The sequence below is a fragment of the Squalius cephalus genome (genome assembly GCF_949319135.1).
Source record: "Squalius cephalus genome assembly, chromosome: 6".
In the NCBI taxonomy this organism is placed as follows: domain Eukaryota; kingdom Metazoa; phylum Chordata; class Actinopteri; order Cypriniformes; family Leuciscidae; genus Squalius; species Squalius cephalus.
This window is the reverse complement of record NC_137127.1, coordinates 15,101,499-15,123,837: the sequence shown is the minus strand read 5'-3', so window position 1 is coordinate 15,123,837 and position 22,339 is coordinate 15,101,499. Positions and strand designations below refer to the sequence as shown.

The following is a 22,339-nucleotide window of genomic DNA, read 5'->3' as shown; positions in this document are numbered from 1 at the left end:
CGTTTCCAGTTTGATTGAGACGAATGTGCCATAAGCTTTGATACTCCTCATTCTCAGATTGTAAAGGTTTAGATGTGGTTTTGATAGCTTTGTTAGACATTCCATGTGCATGGGAGGTCTGTGTGTTTGTTAAATGTTCCTAAGTCTGGTTTGATTATCAGCTGTGTTTTCTGCTTTAATGGGTCACTGTTTGTTTTCTAACACAACATTCCTGTCACTCGTCACTTTGGTTGTGTTTGTGTGTAGTAGGTGATTGGATGTTTGGATGGTATTTTCAGGGTTTTGTTTTTTTTTTCTATCTGAGGAATGTGTGAGAGGTTTTGCATTTGTGAAATATTATTTGAACGGGTTTCTCCTCTCTTGTCTCTCTGAAGGCCAGCAGCGGGACTGAGGTCTTGAGGAGCTGCCCTAAGAAAACCATTCTTCTTTCTTCTTCCTCACCCTCATCTTCCTCATCCTCTTCATCGTTTCTTCCACACACACAGGTGACACACTCCTGTCATCCAGTACTAACCTCAGCGTCTCTCACAGGGGCTGGTTTTCTGATTTTGGTTTTCTGAGTTTTCTGTCCCTTGAGATGAGCTTTTTGTAGGTTTTAAGACTTCAGACTATTTTCACATTTATTATTGCTATTATTAGGGCTGCCACAACCAAAGTTTTTTCTAGTCGACTTGTATTCTTGCTTTTAAGGCAAGTAATACGCGAGTTTTTGTGACGCGCTCCAGTTCACGGAGACCAAGATGGTAGAAAGCACATCCTGCTTGTTTTCTTTATTTTACAAAAGCACGTTTTGTAGACCCTTTACAGTTTCAATTGATGCATTACTCATTAATCTATTTTAAGTTGTTTCCGCTGTTATCAGGAGAAAATACAAGTGATCGCGCCAGCACCTCCATGTCATGCAGTAAGCATGCTAGTACTTTAGCTTCCACACTCCCAATTAACACTCGGATATGCGCATAATAATAGCGCTAATTTATCTAGGTTAACCTTAGAGCGAGCTGCCATGTAAAGTTGTTACTACATACATGTATCAAATGATAAGCCATATTGGATGTCGATGGATGATAGGCAAACGTTTGGATTTCCTGCACCACATACTGTAATTACCACAAGGACCTGCCGTTAACACTCTGTCCCTCACTTCACCACTTCCTGTGGAGTTTTTTTTTTTTGTAATAAAACATATAAAAGTTTAGTTGACTAATCCTCTTCTCGTCGACTATAAGAGGGCAGCCCTAATTATTATTTAATAATAATACATTTCCTTTTTTTCTCAACTTGCTGCTCATGTTGGAGCTATTGCCTAAATGAAATAAAACTACATTTAAAAAAAGACAAAAATAAAAAAAGACAATAAAATGGGTAATAAAAAGACAATGAAACCATTTTTCGTATGACTAGATATGAGTTTTAATAGTTGAGTAGTTTATTTAAATGTTTTCTGATTCGTTTTTGGTAGTTAGTCATTCAAGCATTCGTCAGGCTAGTTGATTTTGGAAATATGTTATTTTGCACACCCCTTCACGTGAACAACTTAATACAGTTTTGTAAGCCAAAAATTGGTCATTTTGTTTTATGGTGCTTGATAAAGTTGATATTGTGTTTTCGTTCGAATTATTTTAATGTAAATAATGGAATGAATCACCATGCATTTGTTTCATTTTTGTTTTAGAAATATAGGGGTGTTACCCTTTTGATAGTTTAGTCTTAGATACTCTAGCTAATGATGGTGGAACTGATTTCTGTTTGTTCTCTGCAGCATAATGTTCATCATTCAGAGATAAACAAGTGCAATGGTGGTAGTGATGAAACCAATGCGATCCAGGATCTTTCAGTCTGTTACAGGGTAACCTTGACAACTGCATGGGGATTTTCATAAAACATTGTCAAAAAATCTTTTTAAGATTTTTGAACTTGTTACATCTTTGATAACTTGCATGCATTTGTGTGTGGAGAACTACTCTTAACTAATTTTGTGGAATAAACACCTGCTATATTTTTCTTTTACAATGCTTTATTTCAAGAGATTCATTTGTTAGCTTTCAGTTTTAAAACTACACAGATTTACAGTTGCAATGAGATATCAAACTCAAGCAATATAGTTTGTGCTTTCATCAGCCTCTCCATTTACAGGAAGATAACCTGCCTAATGTGGACAAGCCAGAGTGCATACATATCCCTAGCATTCAAGAGCGAGCGGAGACTTTAGTTGCTAGGTTTAAAGGCAAGCCTGACAGGAAGGACAAGCCACAGGTAGAGCAATTCAAGAGAAAACAGCATGCTTTTAACTAATGGATGATGATAAACAATATCAGACAGCTTTGGTCAAGAGCACCACCAGGTTAAAGACAATAATGACACTCTGTTTTGATTGCTTTCTTCTTGAGCAACCCTCTATGAACACAGTGAAGTTTGAGTCTCCATTGGCTAGTACATTTTCTTTTCATTTCACTCGCCAGACTTTTTACATGGAATGCAAGAACAATGCAAATGAAAAAAAAAAATTCTATATAAATGTAATAAAAATATACATTTCAAACATTAAGTACAAGTAAACAGTCTTAAATAAAACAACAAATAATCAAACTTAAGGAATAGCACAACTAAACAATAGAACAAAGATTTAGTGCTTTTCAGGTTTTTCAGGTAGATCTAACAGTAGTTAGATTCAGATTAATTAGATTAGATACAGAAAGTAATCAAATGTAAAATAACACTGCATAGTCTTCACTATATAAAGTAAATATAGATGCATCCTTAATGAAATTACAACAGTTCAGTGAAAAGCAGTGAGTGATTTTTGCAGTGAATCTTTTGTTGTTTGATTTACATAAAAAAAAAAACAGCAGTTTAAGACATAATTCACAGATACTGTTACACGTGCATTCTCTTTCTCGACTGTTGGTAAGGCTTAAAAACACATGCAAATAATACACTTGCATGACGATGCAGCACAGGACAATGACAGTTCCATCGACTCTTGGCCATCGGGCAGCCCTTATTGTCGAGCCCTGCATTTAGATCTAGTGCGTCAATTCTCTTTACGTGGCATGTGTAATCCTCTCTCTTTCTCTCAGTGTGTGTGTGTGATGGTGCGACAGAGGGCACTCTCAGCCAAGTGACGGTGTGTAAAGCTCAGCAGGCAATGCAATCATATCTGCGCCTAACTTATATTTTGGCTCTAGTCTAACTCAGTCACAGGCGAGTGAAATCGTACAATGTACTAGCATTGGCTAATTAAAGATTTCTTTTAGTAACCTAGCGTGAAATTTGGCCGCATATCCGAGTGATTTACTCGCATTGTAGAGGGTTGTTGAGTTGTGGCCTTGAGTTATCTTGAACATTTCCACCCTTCTTTTTTCTATGTGTATTGAAGTTAATAGTCTCACATCTTCTTTGTGAAGGTTATGAAAAAGCCATCACGGTTCTTTATTGAGCAGTGGCTTTTGACCCGAGGCCTCCGCCCTGAGCAATCCCTCTTTCCTTCTGACCTCCAGCATCAGGTAGCTCTGCCTGAGCATGGAGAGACATGCATGGACATCTCATCTGCATCTTAAACACAAAGTTCCTCTAACCTACAGTATGATGGTTTGAATGCTTTATACGTAACTCTATATGGCTCAAAAGTATTCACAGTATTACTGAAAACGGTGATAACCCTTGTCCTAACTCCATGACTTTAAGATTGCATCTCTCTCACAGCAGAGGCAGATTTTGTTTTCTGATGATCACGTGCCTTTACACATTCCCAGCATTCAAGAGCGAGCTGAGAGGTTAACCTCTCAGTTTAAAGACAAACCAGCAAAGCCAAAGGTGAACTTTCAGCACTCTTTTATAAATGGTGGCAGCAACAACATACACTTCCGTTCAAAAGTTTGAGCTCAGTACTTTTTTTTTTATGTTTTTGAAAGAAGCAAACCAAAGTTACCAAAAGTATTAATGTCATAAAAAAAAAATCTGACTCCAAAATTTTGAACAGTAGTGTTCAATAACTTTTTGCATTATTTCTATTAATAATAATCGGAATATACAGTTCTTCCACCAAGTAATATAATTAATTAACCTTACTGCAAGCAGTGACAGGTGTGTGTTTATCTGCGTTTTACATTGAAACGAATGTGGCTCGTTTAGTCAAAATTTACAAGACATGTTTGTTTTATAATGAAAGTTAAGCTTCATGTAGATATGCTGTTGATTTAAATGGTAAATAACTCAGTTTGTTAAATAAAAAAACAACATATATTTTCCCCATAGACTCCTATTGCAAGTTCTATTATTATAATAATTACAATATTTTCTATCATGATGCTGTTGATGTAGGTTAGCTTGTATTTAACCTGCAATATTCATTTTAAGACTGTCGATTTGCAGTCTTTCTGCCACCTTTTCATCGGTCATCTTAACTTTACTTTCCCCTCATCTCTCATTCTGTCTCTGCGTCTTTCAAAGTCAAAGAAAAAGCCATCACACTTCTTCACAGAGCAGTGGTACAGAGCGCGTGATGTGAGCTCTGATAGCCCTCTGCTTTCCCCCGGCTCTTTCCGGCAGGTAGCAATGATGCATCGAATGACTGCTGTGTTCTGGAGTCATTTGTGTGCATGGATGTGTTGGTGCCACTCTGTGAACCTTTTGCCTAAAGGCATCTCACTCCAGTCTTCACCTGTATATAACCAGATGTGTGCATCAGTGTGTGAAGCAAAGAATATTAAAATACAACAAAAAATGGACAAGTACTGTATGTTGCCATACATTTTAACACCGCTATTAGCTGGATGTGACCTATATTCATCATGAGCTGCATGAAAACTATTTCCCGAAAATAATCTGTGCTGTGTTTCCCATAAGCATTGTGAGCCCAAGTTGATCTTGAAGTCCTTTTCCACCTAGACCCTTCCAACTGATGGCAGAAGGTCTGGACACAGCAGTTTTCATTGGCCCAGGGCAACCAATCACAGTTCGTTTTGTTCCCCATCATATTTAGGGGTGTGAAAATGTAACGTTGTCCTTATAATAACAGACCGGTGTGTATAACACTTGGACGTATTTTAAAGGGTCTATGCAGCAAACTTTACCTACACATACTTTTGAAAATCCAGCATTTAGTTGATCCTGATTAGCGCTCATTGTCACAACTGTAAACACAAAGGCTTGCTTCTTCCATAAGGGGGTTTGGCATCACAGCATCTTTGTTTCCAGGTGGACCGTTAAAGAACGTGACGCGTCTCCTGGAAATCCTGTAGAATGCAACCAGTCAGATGATGACTTCGAAACTCCTGAAGTTTTTTTTTTCCCGATTTTATGTGCCATATGCATGTTCAGCCAACGGTCTGTGGGTGTAAAGTCTGAGGTTGAGACTAATTGCCGCCAACTTAGTTTGCGATACTTTTGGGAAACGCAGCCCTGGATTTTCATGCTACAAATTAATTTACATTTAAATTTAACATGCTTCAAACATAATGATTATATAGCACTTACAACACAGTCTGAGTATTTCAGGAGATACCGATAAATGAAGTTTGCATCTTCAAGTCCGTATGCTGTTGTGTAAAAGTGTAATTATAGGCCGAAGGTTAACCGTTTTCCTTGTACAACTTGACTGCCTTTATTTATTCATTTATATATTTATTATCTGAATTTCATTGTCTTGAAGCACTACCATTCAAAAGTTTGGGGTTGGTAGGATTTTTTAAATGTTTTTGAAAAATAGTAATATTCTGAGATATTATTATAATTTCATTTTTAATATTTTTGTGAAATTTATTTCTGTCATGACAAAGCTGAATTTTCATCATCATTACTCCAGTCTTCAGTGTCATATGATCCTTCAGAAATAATTCTAATATGCTGATCAAGAAGCATTTCTTATTATTATTATGATAAAAACAGTTGTGCTGCTTAGTATTTTTTTGATGAATAGAATGTTCAAAAGAACAGCATTTATATTTAAAATACAAATCATTTTGTAACATCATAACTGTCTTTACTGTCACTTTGATTAATGTAATGCATCCTTGCTAAATGAAAACATTAATTTATTTTAAAAAAATCTTACTGAACTTCTGAAACTTCTAAAAGGAAGTGTATATTTGCATCAAGTGTGTTGTGGTGTAAAAGTGTCATTTTGAAGGTTTTTATTTCAGCTAACCATTTTCCTTTTTTACCATTTTCTCACAACTTGTCTCGTCCTGTTTTAGCACTTTGAATAGCTTTACACCTCGTGCCTTCTCTCATCTACACAAATAACCATGCAAGAACATTTGCATTTAACTTTTGTTTTTGTATTTATAATCCTTCACTGTCTTAAAACACATATAATTGCTTTAGTATATATATAAAAAAAACTATACAAATTTTCCCCCTCAATTTTTCTTTTGTTCTGTTCATTACATGTAGCACTATGCAAAGATGTACACAGGGGATGTGAGCTCACTGGCTGAGCAAATAGCCAATCAGCTTCAGGCTGAGGATGACCCCGGGCCCTTGCTTGAGAAAAGGGATTTGGTAAGATGTATGGGTGTTGTAGTATTGGTGTACATCACTGAGACTGTATAGCACATTTTACTCTGGTACATGGCCTACTTGTAGGACTGGGTATCACCAACTACTTGTGATCAAGATGATTCAGTACACTGATAATTGGATCTACAGCAACTTTACTAGAACCTTACAGGAATAACACCTACAAGAACAAAGATGATTTAAGTTTTCATAAGGGTAAAATGTTGTTTCAGGTATATAAATCCATGTTCTCTTACTGCAACAGTTTTTGTTCCAAGAAAAAAGGACCTGTGAGAAAGGTTCACTTTATCATTGCTGAGCTTTTACTATGATCACATGTTGTCGTTTATTTATTTATTAAATTATTTAATTGTTATCATTTGTAAATATCTTTTTTTTAGAATTTGTACATTTTTAAATTTTTCAAATATTTCTCTCATTTTAGAATTTCTAAAGGATTTTTATTGATAATTTGTATAAATTTGTATAACTTATTTTTATGTCAATATTGTGAAATCTGAACACCCAGTTTCATGATTTCAGAAAATCATGCAGTGTTTTGGTGCATGTGTGTCTCTTTTGGTAGATGTCTATGCTTTTAGGTGCCGCTCCTTGCTCTCACTTAAAAAAGACCTGAACCAGCATGTCTCACCTTTCTGTCTTTCTCTCCGCAGGGTTCCTTGCGAAAGGAGTTCCCTCAGAACATCGGTGGCAGTGATGTGTGTTTCTTCTGTCGGAAGCGCGTCTACGTGATGGAGCGCCTTAGCGCGGAAGGAAAGTTTTTCCATCGCAGCTGCTTCAAGTGCGACTACTGCGGCACCACCCTCCGCCTGTCCTCGTACGCCTTCGACGTTGAGGACGGTATGAAATCAAAGCGAAATTAAATCCAACTTATTGAATATCCCTCCTGATTACGTTATTCATAGCTACTTATAAGTTACCATCATTTTTGCATATAAAACTATATTTTTCTTGTCTATGAGCCCTAATTTTAATATTCTTTAAAACGTATTTGATGAATGTAAGCAGTGTCTTTAATTTCCTGTAATAAATGCTTGCTCATATAGTTTGCTGTCATGAGATGAGCTTTGTGACCAACACAGTGGGATATTGTTGTTTTGAAACAGAAGGACCGTTTCTCTGCATGATCACCGATTCTTTATTAACTATGAGCCGTTTCATAACCTCCCACATGGCGTAGTTACAGATATGCACGTTAGGAGGAAATCAACCACGACAAATGCATTGGCTGCATTTTGCATCACTTCATTTGAGGGATTTCTTTAATTTATGTCCTGAAACGGATGCTAATGCTGTGAATTTTTGTTCTTGTAGGGAAGTTTTACTGTAAACCGCACTACTGCTACCGACTCTCTGGTCTGGCACAGAGAAAACGGCCTGCACCTGCCACTGCTCCATCAAACCCCAAGGTACTGATGTCTTTTAATCTCTGTGTTTGGGAAAAATCAATGTTTGTATCAGAGAGATTTTTTTTTTTTGACACTGTTCCGACCTCCCATAGTCTATTTTAACATTCTTTTTGATGTAACTACAATAAGCTTTCATATGTTTTTATTGCGGTCACAGGAGCCCCAGGTGTTGGCGGTAACCCCCAACACAGTGGACGCCCCAGGCCAAGCCATAACTTCTCAGGCCCCTGTGGAACTCCGCCCCTCAGGTACCCGCCTTTCTTCTTTAGGCCCCATCCTGTGCCTCTCTCGAGGAGTATGGGGCACCATGCGCTCGTTGCGACGAGCGATGTCTTGGACCCGCCACCAGGTGGCGCACAATCCCTTAGATTCTCCTTTCCTCCTCGCCTACTGCGTATATCTGCTCTCCTGCTTTACTCTCAACCTCCTGCTCAATATTCTCTAGCATGACCCCCTTTCAGCCTCTGAGCTAATATGGGCGCTTCCCGCCGGAACATGCTGTGACTTAGTGATATTGTGCTTGTTTTGTGTGCTTGTTTAATGTCACAAATTATTAACTCTTTGTAAACCGCTTGGATGTATAGTATGTATATTATTCTTAATGGTGCAGCCTTATCAGATTTCTTCTTTTGGGTATGAGTAAACCATTCAGGCTAAAAAGTGTATCAATTAATTGTGTTAACTTGTACTGTTAATTAAATAAACGATCTAGAGCTGTGTGAAGCTGGTGACTTAGAAATAACATAAGTGATATTTATTAAATAACTTAAGTGCGATAATAGTTAACCCTTTTTTGCCTGCATGTGTTATAAAAATTGTTTATTTATTGCCTGTTTTTGTTGCTCTCCTTTGTGTGTAGATTTGTAATTAGTGCCTTTAAGTTTGTGATTGTAATTTCTGATCTGTGCTCATTTTGTAACGTAGTGCTCGCATCAGTGCTTGTGATTGGTGGACTCTGTAAGCTTTACCTTTCCCCTCTCCTATCAGAGCAGCTTGTTGCTGAGCTAGTGCCTGCATCTGTGCCTGTGATTGGTCTACACTCCCATCAATCCTTGCATCTCTGTCCAAGTGATTGTTCATGTCCTAATTCTTCTCTGCATACTAACACCACTGCTCATGGCATCTGTTATGTGTGTATCACTGAGAATGATTTACAATACAAACCTTCCGGTGAGTTTGTGCTACTTAGGATGAAATATATGAAGCGTAAATGGTTATAGTGTTTTTAAGAGGTTTTAGCGGCATCTTAATTAACATTAATCATAAACATTTTAGAGGTTAAATCTCATAAAGAATTTTCCTGTTATATTTCACCTCAAAACGCAAATAGAAATTATATTTTGCATAAAGAAAATGAAGCTTATTTTTAAGACTGTTGCATTAAGACATTATTTCCATCTCAGTTGTTCTCATTTTAATTAATTTTCATTTAATGATACAACAACAGCAACAAAAAATAAATAAATACTGCTATGCCTAAGAAAATAAGAAAAGGGGCCATTGTTAATGCATTATTATTTTTTTTAATTTTTTTTCATTGCAGTACTGCATTTAATTGATCTAAAAACAGACAATTTCTTTATGCAAAATATTTATATTTTATCATTTCTTTAATTACATTTCTTTAACAATTTATTTTATACTTTTAGATTTGTTGGTGAAATGTGTCCAATATATGAAAGCATGTTTTATTATTCCTTTTGCAGTTGAGTGAAAGGATCAGATTAGTCTGGAATCATAAATATGCATCAGCTGAACATGACACACTATTTATTCATGGGGTCTGTCACTACATAATCTATATATTGAGGCATATTCATTATTCAGTGAGTTCAGATTACATTGATCATAATTCAGTTTTATGTTGCATGCTTCACCCTTTTAACCGTTTCCACCACAGTCATGATTTATGTTAAATTACATGCACAAAATGTTCTCACTGGCTTGATTTGGGTTTTGGGATTTACTTAACTGGATAGTTTTACAGTTTTATTAGTTTGTCTAGCTGTTCATTAATGTTAAAACAAAGTTCTTTAATATTTAAAAATATATTTTTCTGGGATGCTTTATAGGAAGGGATAAAAGGCAAGGTAATCACTGTATTTATTATTTAACGATGTATTTAAGGGTATTTTACTGACAAAGTGATATTTAAATCTAGTATATATGTTGAATAATGAAGAACAAACATTGCTTGTGTAAATAAAAATGAAAGAGAACTTTGACTGACTGTGTTTGTTTTATTTGTACAAATGAACATCGATATGTAGAAATGTGTTAGCTTCAAAACAACAATGAAAGGAGGTGGGGTGGATGGACAGTACTAGATATGAGTTACTATGGCAGATGATAAACTAAAATGGATTTATACATCTTTGTATTACCACCTAATGCTTTTTGCTCCAACAAAATTAAGAATTTATGAGCATCATTACAATTAATATGCTAATTACTACAATGTCACCCCTACACACCAGCCCTGAGCCTCTCCCTATCTGTTAAATATTAACTATTTACATTAACTACATTTTATTTCTTTTCTGTCCGTCACAGTGACAGAGGTGAACGGGGTTACGGAGCCCAGTGTGGCCAAACGTCTTAAAGGGACTCCGGAAAGGATCGAGCTGGAGAACTACCGTCTGTCTATGATGAGAGAGGAGGAGCTGGAGGAGGTGCCCGAGGAGACGCAGGCCGAGCACAACCTCAGCAGCGTGTTAGACAAACCCACCGACATCGAGGAGGGATCCAGGTATCTCTCTCTTCTTTATATCATGCTGGTTACACTGTGCTAGGGTGTTGCTGCGCAGTTACTATCACCACTAATAACGTGAGCACCAGTATTAATGAAAATAATTATCGGCCATTACATGTTAAAAATTGAAACCGGTTTCGTTCATTAGTACTTACTGTAGTACTTTACTGCTATAATTCTGCTGTAATTAAAATGTGTGGCCAAAGTGTTTTTTTTTTTTTTTTATTCAAATTCTCCATGTTCTTTACTTCCTGTCTCATATGATAGATATGAGTTGGCATTTAAATTTGGCAGATGGTAATTTGTTCAAGGAAAGTGAGTTTGAGTAACAAGGACAGCCTCTCTTAACTACAATTTGAGGACATTGTGTTGCCAGTTTTTTTAATTCCTTTGTTGAATTTTTAATGTTCTGGCTTGAAATCAAAACATTTTTTAAATATGCAGGCAAGTGTCCTGAAGTCTATAGAGAGACATAGAGACCATGTATAGAGATATAGAGACCTTATATAGTGACCATTTTCATGATCCAATTAATCCCTTATGAATAAAATAAAATGCCATATTATGTCTGTACTATAACTGTCCTCCCTAATCTTGTTATTTTAGATCTAGTGTACACTACCTTTCAAAAGTCTCAACTCTATGCTGCATCTTGGATCGACGCTTTTGGGAACGCTATCAGCATCACTGGTGTCTGAAGCACATGTGTACACACTCCAATTACATTGGCTGGCGACACGGTCAAGCTGATGACGTTTTGCTTAGTGTCGATCCAAGACCCGGTGTCTCGTTTCCCTTCTCAAAGAGACTTCTTTTCAAAAATTTAACCTGTCCCAGTCTTTTAAACTATAGTGTAGGTAACTTGCTTTGGGTGTTTATTTGCGAGTAAAAAGAGCAGCCAGGCATCATTTGTTGATTTTTAACACATCTATGTCTTCTGTGCCTGCAGCAGCTCAGAGTCTGATATGGAGGAAGAGGACGAAGAACCGGAAGCGACCGGCCCGTCCGATCTGGGTGGGGTGCCCTGGAAAGAGGCGGTGGAGCTCCACACTAAATTAAAGGGAGAAAGCGACCCTGGTGCAGCTGAAGACGACGATGGCCTTCATGACGGTGATGGAGAGATGGACGAGGACGAGGAGGAGGAGGAGGAAGATGATGAAGATGAAGACGAGGAGGAGGAAGAGGAGGAATCGAGTGATGGTAAGCATCGTGTTTGTGCTGTTGGCTTCATTGTGCTTGTGAAGGTGATCAAAGTGTCTCTACACAAAGAATAATGGCCGCAGATGGATGTCCTGGACAGAAAGGCCCGTTTGAAGGCGGTTCATTTGATTTTAGAAGGCAATCTTGAAGTAGCTTCTATTATTTTTCTGTTTAGCAGATAATTCTAAAGGACTAGAAAGACTGTAATGTGTTTGCTCTGTTGAGTCTCATTTCCTCTTTCCACTTCATATCATTTTTATGTATGTGGCGTCTAGCTCCCCTGATTAGATATTATGTTCACCAGGGTTGTCTGCTGTCTCATATTCACAGAGAACTTCTGAAATTACATTTTCTCTTTGAGTAAGACTTTTTCTGATGAAAAATGTTAGAGAAAAGATTTCCTAAGAGATTGCTCTAACCCCAGAGCTTCAGCCCCTGATATATATATCTTTTTTTACACTGATATATCTCATCAGTGAGACTCTGAATCATTCAGAGATTCTAAACTTGTTTATTCTAATGTGCTCCTGTTATTCGCCTTTTCAACCTTCTGCATTTTCTTATGTTTATGGCATCTGGCAAATTAACTAGTTTTCCTCATCCAATGGTGTCTTGTATTTCTCTTTCAAAAAAAGAACCTTTTATAACTTTCTTTAACACATACTTTTGAAATGAGTCAAAACTATTGTACATGGTGAAAGCTAACAAATAGGTAAGGACTATTTGACAATGGACCTTTGAATTATTGAAACACTGGAATTATTGAAACTCTGGAACATCTGTCAACCAATCTGAAATCAAGGATTCTATAATGCCATGGTATTATATTTTTAGACATCAATATGTAGTACTTTTTGGTACTTGTATTATACTGTCATATTGCATCAGTCCAAATATAATAATTTATAAAATGAGTCAATCAAACAATCAATCAATCAATAAAATAAGTTAAGAAATACTATTAACTAAACAACCATGACTCACAAATCTAAAGCACACATATTATGGTAATAGTTATCACTATTTATGGGCAGATATTAATGAAAGTCTTAATAACTTTTTAATGCTGACCTTAAAATCATTATTTTTACAAATGATTTTACCATGGTACTATAGATTCACTAGTTTGGTGGTACTGTGGCTGATGTTGAAGTCCTCAATACTCCTGTATCCGAATGTTATTAGAGGTTCCTCCTTCTGTGTGTCATCCTGTACTGTGAAATTTTTATTTTTTTTCCATCTTTTACCTGTCACTTGTCTCTTTATCCTCTGCTCCGTCTTTCCATCGTGTGTGTGTGTGTGTCTTTGTGTATGTGCGTGTGCTGGGGTAATTGTATGGGATGACAGCGGGAGAGTATTTGCCCTGGGAGAGGGAGCTTCAGTCAGGTCTTTGGTTGGAGAGTCTTGCAAATGAAGAGGATACGGGTAATTTTAAAGGTAGTGATGCTTGTGGATGCGTTTGGCTTTAAGCACATATTGATACCTGGTAACTTCATCTGTAAATGAAGAATTATTGAGCTAACGCAATTTGCTTATTTCTCCTGCTTTTCTCTTTTAATTGGCTCTTGATTTTTCTAGATTTTATAAGGCTATGGAGCTTTAACCATGAACTTAAATGTTAATTGCTCTTTTTTTCTGTTAAAATATTAATTTGAGTTGAAATGTCATGCATTCACACCACTGAGGTGTTTTGAATGAGATTTTAGGGTGTTTTCACACTTGGAATGATTTAAAAATGTTTGAACAGATAAACGGTTTGAAACTGAGCTTGGTACAGTAACAGGGATGCCAGCTTCCTTGTTTTGTTAATGTTTTTACTGTTTTAGTTTTTATCAAACCTCAAAGATATAGTTCACCCCAAAATTGTATGACTTTCTTCTGTGGAACATAAATATATTTTGGAGAATGTGGGTAACCAAACCATTTTGGTTAATATTGACTTCCATTGTATATTTGGAATGACATGGGAGGTAGTAAATGGTGAACTATCCCATTAACAGACACAGCATTTTCCTCTGCCGAAAATGTAATGCAAGAGAAGAGATTCAAAGAATGTATGCAAGAGTGCATGACATTTCTGCAACAAGGTATGAGAAATGCATTAAAGGCCAACTGTAATGTGCAAATTATATCATCATTACAGGGCTCCAGACTAATATTGAGAGCAATAGCACCGGTGCCACAAAGTTCTACTGATGGTGGCACCAGCACCTGATTTGGTAGCTCTGGGGGGTGGGGGGATTTTTAATCAGAAAGGTCATTTAATCATATAATGACTATTATTTTGCATTAATATGTGCATTAACTAATAAAATTACATGTTCATTTCCTATAAATGCACATTTGACAGTAAAGCACTGAGCTTGAGTTGAGATGCAAATAAAATTAATTTTTATTAACAACAGTATGTAAAAAACACATTTTTATTGGGATTTAAAAAAAAAAATCTTATTTTTGGTCATCGCATAAAAAATAACAAGTACAGTAACACGTTAACACAGTGATCTCAAACTCAATTCCTGGAGGGCCACAGCTCTGCACAGTTTAGCTCCAACCAGCTCCAAATCACACCTGCAAGGAAGTTTCTAGTAATCTAGTAAAAAGTGGATCAGGTGTGTTTGATTAGGGTTGGAGCAAAACTGTGCAGAGCTGTGGCCCTCCAGGAATTGAGTTTGAGATCACTGCGTTAACACGTACAGTAACACGTCCTTGTTACACGTTAAGGTTGATTTATGCGTCGGACCTACGCCGGAGCCTCTACTGGTTTTCATTTATATTTCTGCGTCATTGACGTGCAATTACACATGCAGAGGGAGCATGTGACACCCGAAAGAGGGGTTCTAGCAGACCAATCACAGCGCTTGCGGTCCGCGTAGAATTGACGCGTTGTTGCATTTTTTGGAGAGGTGCACGTCAAGGTAAACCGAAGGGTACGCGTGCTACACAAAGCCTACGACCTAGCTATGGCGTGAGTTTGACGCAGAAGTATAAATTGGGCTCTACGGGTAGTTGCTGTAGTAATAACTGTTAATTATGCATTATTACATGCAACTAACCCTAAACCAACCCCTAGCCCTATAGTAATGTAGTTAATTATTATTACGCAGTACATAAATGCATAATTACACTGTAGCATGGATACCTTAAAATGAAGTGTAACCAAATTAAATTTAAATTGGATAATATTTAGAGCTTTTAAGTGCTGTAAAAAAAAGTGTGAAGCACTTGAAAGTCATTTGAAAGTGCTCAATTTTAACTCTCCAAAAGGATGTTTGAACCATGTAATGAATAATGTAAAAAAATATTTGACTATTTCTGCCACAATACCATGGTTACAGTTAGAGTTACTCCTTTAAATCCATTGTGAATGTTGGTGATTTGTGGCCTGAAAAGCCTTCTATAACTTGTTTATTCATGGCACAATGTTTATCCTAGTTTCAACAGTTTCATGCTGACTAAATAAACTGAATTTTGATCAAGTTTACTCAAATTCAAACCATTAGATCAAGTGTGAAATCACCCATGGAGTTGATGGTGCTTTTTTTTTTTTTGCTGTAATTAAAAAAGTAGCATGCAAAGGCTCCTCCATGAAAGTATGTACTAACTTTGCACTTTACACAGTCTATTCTAAACTATAATGTTCTCCTATCTTTTTTTGTCTTTACTGTTTCTGTCTGGCCATTTATTGCTGCTGAATCTCACTCTCTGCTCACATTGCTGCCTATTTTCGTGACCTGGACCTTTTTACTTTTCAAACAAATTGGATTTTCTGTTCCTGACGTGCTAATGGGCTCGCCAATTAAACCTACAAAATGATCTTGTCACCTTAATGGCTACTGGTAATGCCACCATGCAGCTGGGAACCTGCACATCCAACAAGCTATTCATCCAGTAGACCCTCTGGACAACCAGATGGACAAACACTGGACATCCAAACAGGCTGAAAGGGTGGTGGAGGGCCCCTTGCTGTCACCCTTAGGCTCTCAGCCCTCGCTGAACACCCAGCTCACACAGCCCACCTCTTCCACAGGTAACCCCATGTGGAGGAGTCATGCCTGGGCCTGGTGGCTTTTTGGGGGTGGTAGATGGTCCCATTTACACCTGGTATTAACATGCATCTCAAATGTTTTTCCTTGTGATTGGATTTTTGGAGTTTAAAAAAAAAGATTTTTTTTTTTTTTGTATCGGCCAATATTTAGTTGTGCATGCTCATTTCCATGTGCCATCATCTAACTTAAAGTTAATCTTTAAAAACACTGATTAAATGTAATCTTTTGTTAATCTCAGAATGAATATCCATTTTTCATACATTATAATTCTGTGATGCCCAAATTCACTTGTAGCCTTTTTTTCACATTTTAAAATAACATGAAAATGATTATTAGCATCAGCCAGAATTTTAATAACTCTAGATGAATGTTACCAGATGTTGTGGGATTTGTGTCTTATTTGCATGTGTGATCGCTTTTGATGTGAATTTATCTGGTCAGTTTGACAACTTCTGTCCTCTTCCTTTCATCCACAATTCATTTGCTTGCTTATACTTTCTGCATTCTTTTATCTTGCTTTGATACTTTTTTATATATCACTGTTTGTTATTGTTGACAATATGTTGACCTTTCTCTGGTTTGGTTATTTGTTCTCCTATATTTTTTGTCCTTATGTCTCCTTTTATCAACATTGTGGATATTGGGGCATTGCTAACTAAGTACATGCCCCTTTTTCTGTTGATATCTTTGATTTATTCATGAATGAACGTATTTTTGTATTTTGTTGTGACTATGCATTTCATGTACCTGTTCCCATCTCCATTTTCCATTGATTTAATTGTAGCCCCCTCCCACAAATCCATACGTCATGAGGCTGTCAGAGCCTGGTTGGACTCGATGTCTGAAGGTAGAGAGGAAAAAACTTATATTAGTGCTAACAGAAACACACATTAGTGCATGGCAGGACTATTGAACACTTAACACCACTGCAATTATTTTTTAACACGTATTTGCATGTGACGTTTCAACATGCAAAGTCGACACTACTGCATGCTGCTGGAGTTGTGAGACAGCATCTGGTGTGATTTTTATCATTTAGCTTGATCCAAACACACACTGACTAATGCATGAATCCAACATGGTTCATTAAGTATTCTTCTGAAATAATACAAATAATGAAATGTCCTTTAATAATAAAAAAAAGTGTACAGAATGTAAAAATAATTCGTACACTCTAAATTTATTGTCCCAGGATGTCTGTGGTGCATCTCTGGAGGACACAAGGAGCTTGTTGTTACATAATTGCAAAGCACTTTATCTACATCACAAGGCTACAGAGAAGTTAAAGCCAAAAATAACTAAAAACATTTCTAGATATTTTCACGGTTCAGAGAGCGGACACGCCAAAAAAAACTCAAATGTGACAACCTTGAGCATACAAAACAGAAATAGAATGAAAATGATTGCATACAATTCTGAAGCTTGTAAAAAAACAAAAAAAAAAACAAAACTATGGTTTAAAGTTTTGCTGGTAATAGGCAAAACTTTTGTGTAAATATTAACATTAATGAATATAATTTGCTGACAAAAATGGTGGTGAGTGGAAGAGGGTGTTTCAGTTAAGTCTTCATATTTATTTATTTATGTTTGTAATGTTCAGTTTGGTGTCATTGCTTTTTATTCACAACTCTTTACTCACCCACATCACAACCCTTCTCAACAGCTGCTGATTTTGAGCCCAAGCCATTTGAACTTGCATGTGTTTAACTACTAATATCATTTGTTTATTTCAATATTTTGTCATGTGCACTCATTGTGTTTAAGTTAAAGTTCCCTAAAGACTAACATGTGTTAGCTATATGATTGATACATTCTTTGCTTGGGTTTTTTTTTTTTTTTTTGCACACTTATTTCATAATTTAGCCACAAAACTGTTTTGTGCTGCTAACACCTGTACATGGAAGATCTTCTAATATTCATAAGTATAGTTGAATAGTTTTTACTTATTTTTTTTTTTCTAGACTTTTGCCCAACTTATTCATCTTATTCTTTTCCTGTGATCCCAGAGCCTTGTGAAGAGGATGATGATGCAGAAGCAGGCAGTCCTGACTTTGAGCCGGGTACCGAAATAGATCAAGGTTTGTCAAATCCATATGCCATTTTTTGTTGTGATTTTATTACGCCTTTAGAAAGGTGTTACCTGTTTTACAGTTTAATTGGCAATACCAGCCCTTGTGTCTTGATTTAGTAAATAAAATCAGGTTAACAGACTTGATATTTTAAGGTTGTCTCCTACTGATAAACATGAGATGTTACTTTGACTTTGTCGCTTACCTTTTTTTGTAATTTATTTAAAATGATTTAAAAAGGGGGAAAATCTGATGGTAACAGGGTTGACAACTTAAAGTATTTGTAATAATACACTGTCAACAGAAACGTATACAGAATTTGCTTGCTTTTGCAAAAATCTTGCTTTTTTAAAATGTATTTCCATATATTTTGAACAGACTTTCACACTATTTTAATTTCTAATGTCACAGAGGACATTCCCTCAGATGCAGAGGCTGAGGCTCGTTCACATTGCATAGATGAAGTGGTGACGCTTCCAGTGGATATGGGCAAACCAGAGAGCCAGGGACATGTTTTCAACACTGGTAATCATAACCTAATCATAATCATATAATTTCATGCCTTTTCCATTTTTGTTTGAGACCAGTGATTGCAAATGTTCATGTCCTTGCATGACTTGCGTCTCTGAACATATTGCATCAATGTCTTGCTTCATAATTATTCCAATTTTGATGATTAAAATCTCAACTCAAGGGGATTTTTGATGTCCATCAATATTTGAGCCAATTTTATTTTTCCTTGCAGAGAAAGCATCTGCAAATCCAAGGGAATTGATTGTGGACGTTGTGCTGTCTCCAATCCAAAAACCTGCTTTACCCATTGAGGAGGTAATACAGGGTTGGGAGATCTAAATGTCTTGGGCTCACTTGTTTGCTCTGTATTTAAAGTAGCAACAAAAGCCACTGCATACTATAACATTCTGCCATTCTTTTTCTCTTTATACAGGTGAAAGAAGTTTCTCCTGTAATACTAGTTAAATCTCCAGGTGCACGTTTCTTCCCTGAGCCCTATCTTCCTGGTAATGCCAAACTGAACATTCCCCCACCTCAGAGTCCTGATGCTAAAAGACCCCATTCTCCTGTTGCTCAAATTGTTGCGTTATCGCCCATCTGCTCCCAACCTGTTCCACAACCACAGACGGCGTCTCCCAAATCACCTGTCCAGCCTTGTGCTTGTTCTCCAACAGGTAATCCTTTGTCTCCAATGTGTACCCAATCACAACCCTGCCATGAGCCACCCTCACCCCTCTCCACAAGCTCCCCTGTCAGAACTCAGCCAGTACCAGCAGTCACTTCCACTCCTTTGGCTAAACCTGCTTCTGAGAACCGAAACAATGAACCCTTGAATGATTCAGCACCTGAGGAAACCCCCGTCAAGAAAACAGACCTCATTGAAGAGTTCTGGATGAAGAGTGCAGAGATCAGAAAAAGTTTAGGACTCTCACCTCTGGATCGAAGCAAAATAACGGGTGAGAAAAGCATTGTGAAAGCTTCAACGCCTGAATCATCATCTCCCAGGTCTTACACCCCAGAGGACTTGTCTGAAGAGCAAAAGCCTACTTTCACGGGACGTTCTATCATACGCAGGATCAACATTACCTTGGAGGGTCAGGTTATATCTCCAGTGGAACCTAAGAGCAACAGTTCTGAGAAGAAAGACTTGAGCAGCAGTTCAGGGTTGGGTCTTAATGGAAGTGTGACTACCAGTCAGACAGCAACTAGTGACAGCTACAACAACTCTGATTCTACCATGCTCACACCTCCTTCCAGTCCCCCACCACCTCCACCTAATGAGGAGCCAGCTGCTCTCCAAAACAAAAGGCCTCAGGCCTCCTGGGACAACCTCCTTGAAGGTACTGAGGAACCCAAACCTGAGACTACGCCTCCTAAACCTAAGACTCCAGTTAGTCCCCCTCAACCACAATTAGTTATGGCTCCAGTGCCGACCCGTAGAACTAACCCACCTGTTGTGATGAGGGTAAAGGAACCGAATAAACCACGGCGCGAAGAAGTAAGGAAATCTTTTGTGGAGTGCGTAGAAGAGATACCATTTGCTGACGATGTTGAAGACACATATGATGACCGCACTCCAGATACAAGTGGTCTGGAAAAATTTTACACCCCGCCAACCAGCAAGGTCAACCGAGACAAGCCTCCTTTCCACCTGGCACTGGCAATGGAAAATGGCAAGCCCAGCATTACTGAACGAGTTTCCCGGACAGCAAAAAATCCCCAACATTTTTCTCCTGAAGCCAAGGAGATCGCAGAAGAGCGAATGAGGGCACGGGAAAAGTCTGTGAAAAGCCAAGCTCTGAAAGATGCTATGGCCAAGCAGCTTAGTAAGATGAAAGAAACAGAGGCTGCCAAGGGTGCTGTGGCAAAAGTAGCCTGGAATGTTCCCGAGACAACAGGAAAAAACAAAAAGCAATTAAATGCCACCAAGGACTCTGCGGTGAAGGCCTTGGAGTCCAAAAAGCAGACAGACATACTCCCTGACCGTTTCTTAACTACACAGGCCAGGAAGACCTTGGACAGTTCAGTCACATCTTCAGAGAGCTCCACAGGAGGCAAAAGCAAGAAACGCAGCTCACTGTTTTCTCCACGCAAGAACAAAAAGGAAAAGAAAGCCAAAAATGAAAGACTATCTGGCACAGAAGAAACACCACCCAAGCACAAGTCCCTGTGGAAGGCGGTGTTCTCTGGCTACAAGAAGGACAAAAAGAAAAAAGACGACAAGTCATGCCCAAGCACACCCTCAAGCTCTACAACTGTAGACTCAGGGAAGAAGAAAGAATCACCTCTGGACAGGTCTTCAGGTCAGCTGGAATTTTTTCATTCAGATTTTTCCATCCCTGTCAAAATGTATTATTGTCTATCCTAGCTCTTATTCTACAATCTAGTATGAAACCTACGAATGCAGCTCCTTTCTAAGCCAGCATCCTAACTGGCATCGGACCTCAAAAGTGACCGATCTGGAACACTCAGCATGGTAGATTCACTTTAAAAGTAGTTTCAATGGAGTTCACTGTTACCATGTTGCTGAGATAACATGTAACATTGTGGTACATGTAACAAGCATGAAAGTATATTGCGTAAAATATTATCGGGGTGCACATGCGTGGTAAAAATAAACGATGTACAGTAGAAAACGTGGAGGGAAACGCTTTTGAGTACCAACATTTTTGGCATTTTTGGGGACAGGTACACGTTTACTTACTAGAGTAGGATTTTTCTCCATCTCTGGTAAGATAGCAATGATGATGGTAAGTGTGTTAATTGATTATTAGGGGTACAACAGATCGCAGTTGATCTGTAGTGAGGAGAGCAGTCAGGAGGAAAGTGATGTCAACAGATTGTGGGATAAGTGTGCCGCGTAAAGTGTGAGCACCAAGCACACCATCTCCAGGTGCTCCCTAGAGAACCAGACCAAAAAAATTATGTGCACCCCTGAATATAAGCATCATGGCGCAAAGCTTTGTGTGATCGTCGTCTCCGAATTAGGACCCAAAATAGATAAATACTAAGTGTGCTTTTTAAAACAGAGAAAGGTGGTTGGCTAGTATGCAACAAGAGCGGGAAAATCTGTATATCCGTGCAGTGCGCTTGTCAAAAAATGTAATCCGGTTTGAAGCTTGTGACATAAACGCATACGGCTCACTTCAGATCCTCATATGGGTTATGTTACAATCTTGCAGAATTTTGCTAAGTTTAGTCTAACTTGCACATGTTTTCTCAGTCTCTTTCAACTGGTGATTTTCTTATGCAAAGTTCTCTTTAATTTACTGATGTAGATTTACGTCTGAGGAGAAATCTCAGCTTTTCTGAGGACTCTGATCTCTCCTGTGACGATGTTCTGGAAAGATCCTCTCAGAAGTCCAAGGGTGATGTAAGTCTATATAATATTTAAAGAGCCTTTTTTTTTTCTCATTTGAGTCTATTGTTTTCTTTCTGAAGCTTCTCGAAATTTAATGAAATTTTTTACTGTTCTCAGCGCCATGTGGACCTGTTTGACTTGGTGTCAGATTTGAAAAAAGAGACGATTAAAGATGAAAAATCCAAAGAAAAGGAAAAGGACAGGGCTATGGAAAAAGGACGAGTGACAGAAAAGGGCAAGAAAAGGTCAAAAGAGAGGGAAAGTGAGAAAAAGAGGGTGAAAATGAAGGATATTGAACAGGAGAAAGGAAAAGAGGAAGAGGTATTTCAGTGATTTATGTATTGCACAATTGCACAACAACTACCGGTTTTCAGACAGAACACGAATGCAACACTATGCCAAAAAAAAAGAAAAAGAAAATGTAAATATATATTTTTAAAACATAAAAAAATAATATTGTTCTG

General features: G+C 37.7%; 1 protein-coding gene across 1 annotated transcript in view; it reads left to right on the top strand.

Moving 5' to 3' along the window:
* mical3a (microtubule associated monooxygenase, calponin and LIM domain containing 3a) overlaps positions 1–22,339 on the top strand; it is a 122,860-nt gene that overhangs the window by 81,074 nt on the left and 19,447 nt on the right. Inside the window, exons 21-42 of the mRNA XM_079873756.1 lie at positions 375–485; positions 1,763–1,849; positions 2,137–2,256; positions 3,408–3,506; positions 3,706–3,816; positions 4,453–4,551; positions 6,397–6,504; positions 7,176–7,362; positions 7,837–7,931; positions 8,089–8,179; positions 8,919–9,101; positions 10,485–10,680; positions 11,633–11,883; positions 13,231–13,320; positions 15,740–15,913; positions 16,717–16,779; positions 17,939–18,010; positions 18,413–18,526; positions 18,747–18,829; positions 18,948–20,817; positions 21,793–21,887; positions 21,993–22,196. Coding sequence (XP_079729882.1) covers positions 375–485; positions 1,763–1,849; positions 2,137–2,256; positions 3,408–3,506; positions 3,706–3,816; positions 4,453–4,551; positions 6,397–6,504; positions 7,176–7,362; positions 7,837–7,931; positions 8,089–8,179; positions 8,919–9,101; positions 10,485–10,680; positions 11,633–11,883; positions 13,231–13,320; positions 15,740–15,913; positions 16,717–16,779; positions 17,939–18,010; positions 18,413–18,526; positions 18,747–18,829; positions 18,948–20,817; positions 21,793–21,887; positions 21,993–22,196 — 4,503 coding nt within the window. The remainder of the gene's footprint in view (positions 1–374; positions 486–1,762; positions 1,850–2,136; positions 2,257–3,407; positions 3,507–3,705; positions 3,817–4,452; positions 4,552–6,396; positions 6,505–7,175; positions 7,363–7,836; positions 7,932–8,088; positions 8,180–8,918; positions 9,102–10,484; positions 10,681–11,632; positions 11,884–13,230; positions 13,321–15,739; positions 15,914–16,716; positions 16,780–17,938; positions 18,011–18,412; positions 18,527–18,746; positions 18,830–18,947; positions 20,818–21,792; positions 21,888–21,992; positions 22,197–22,339) is intronic.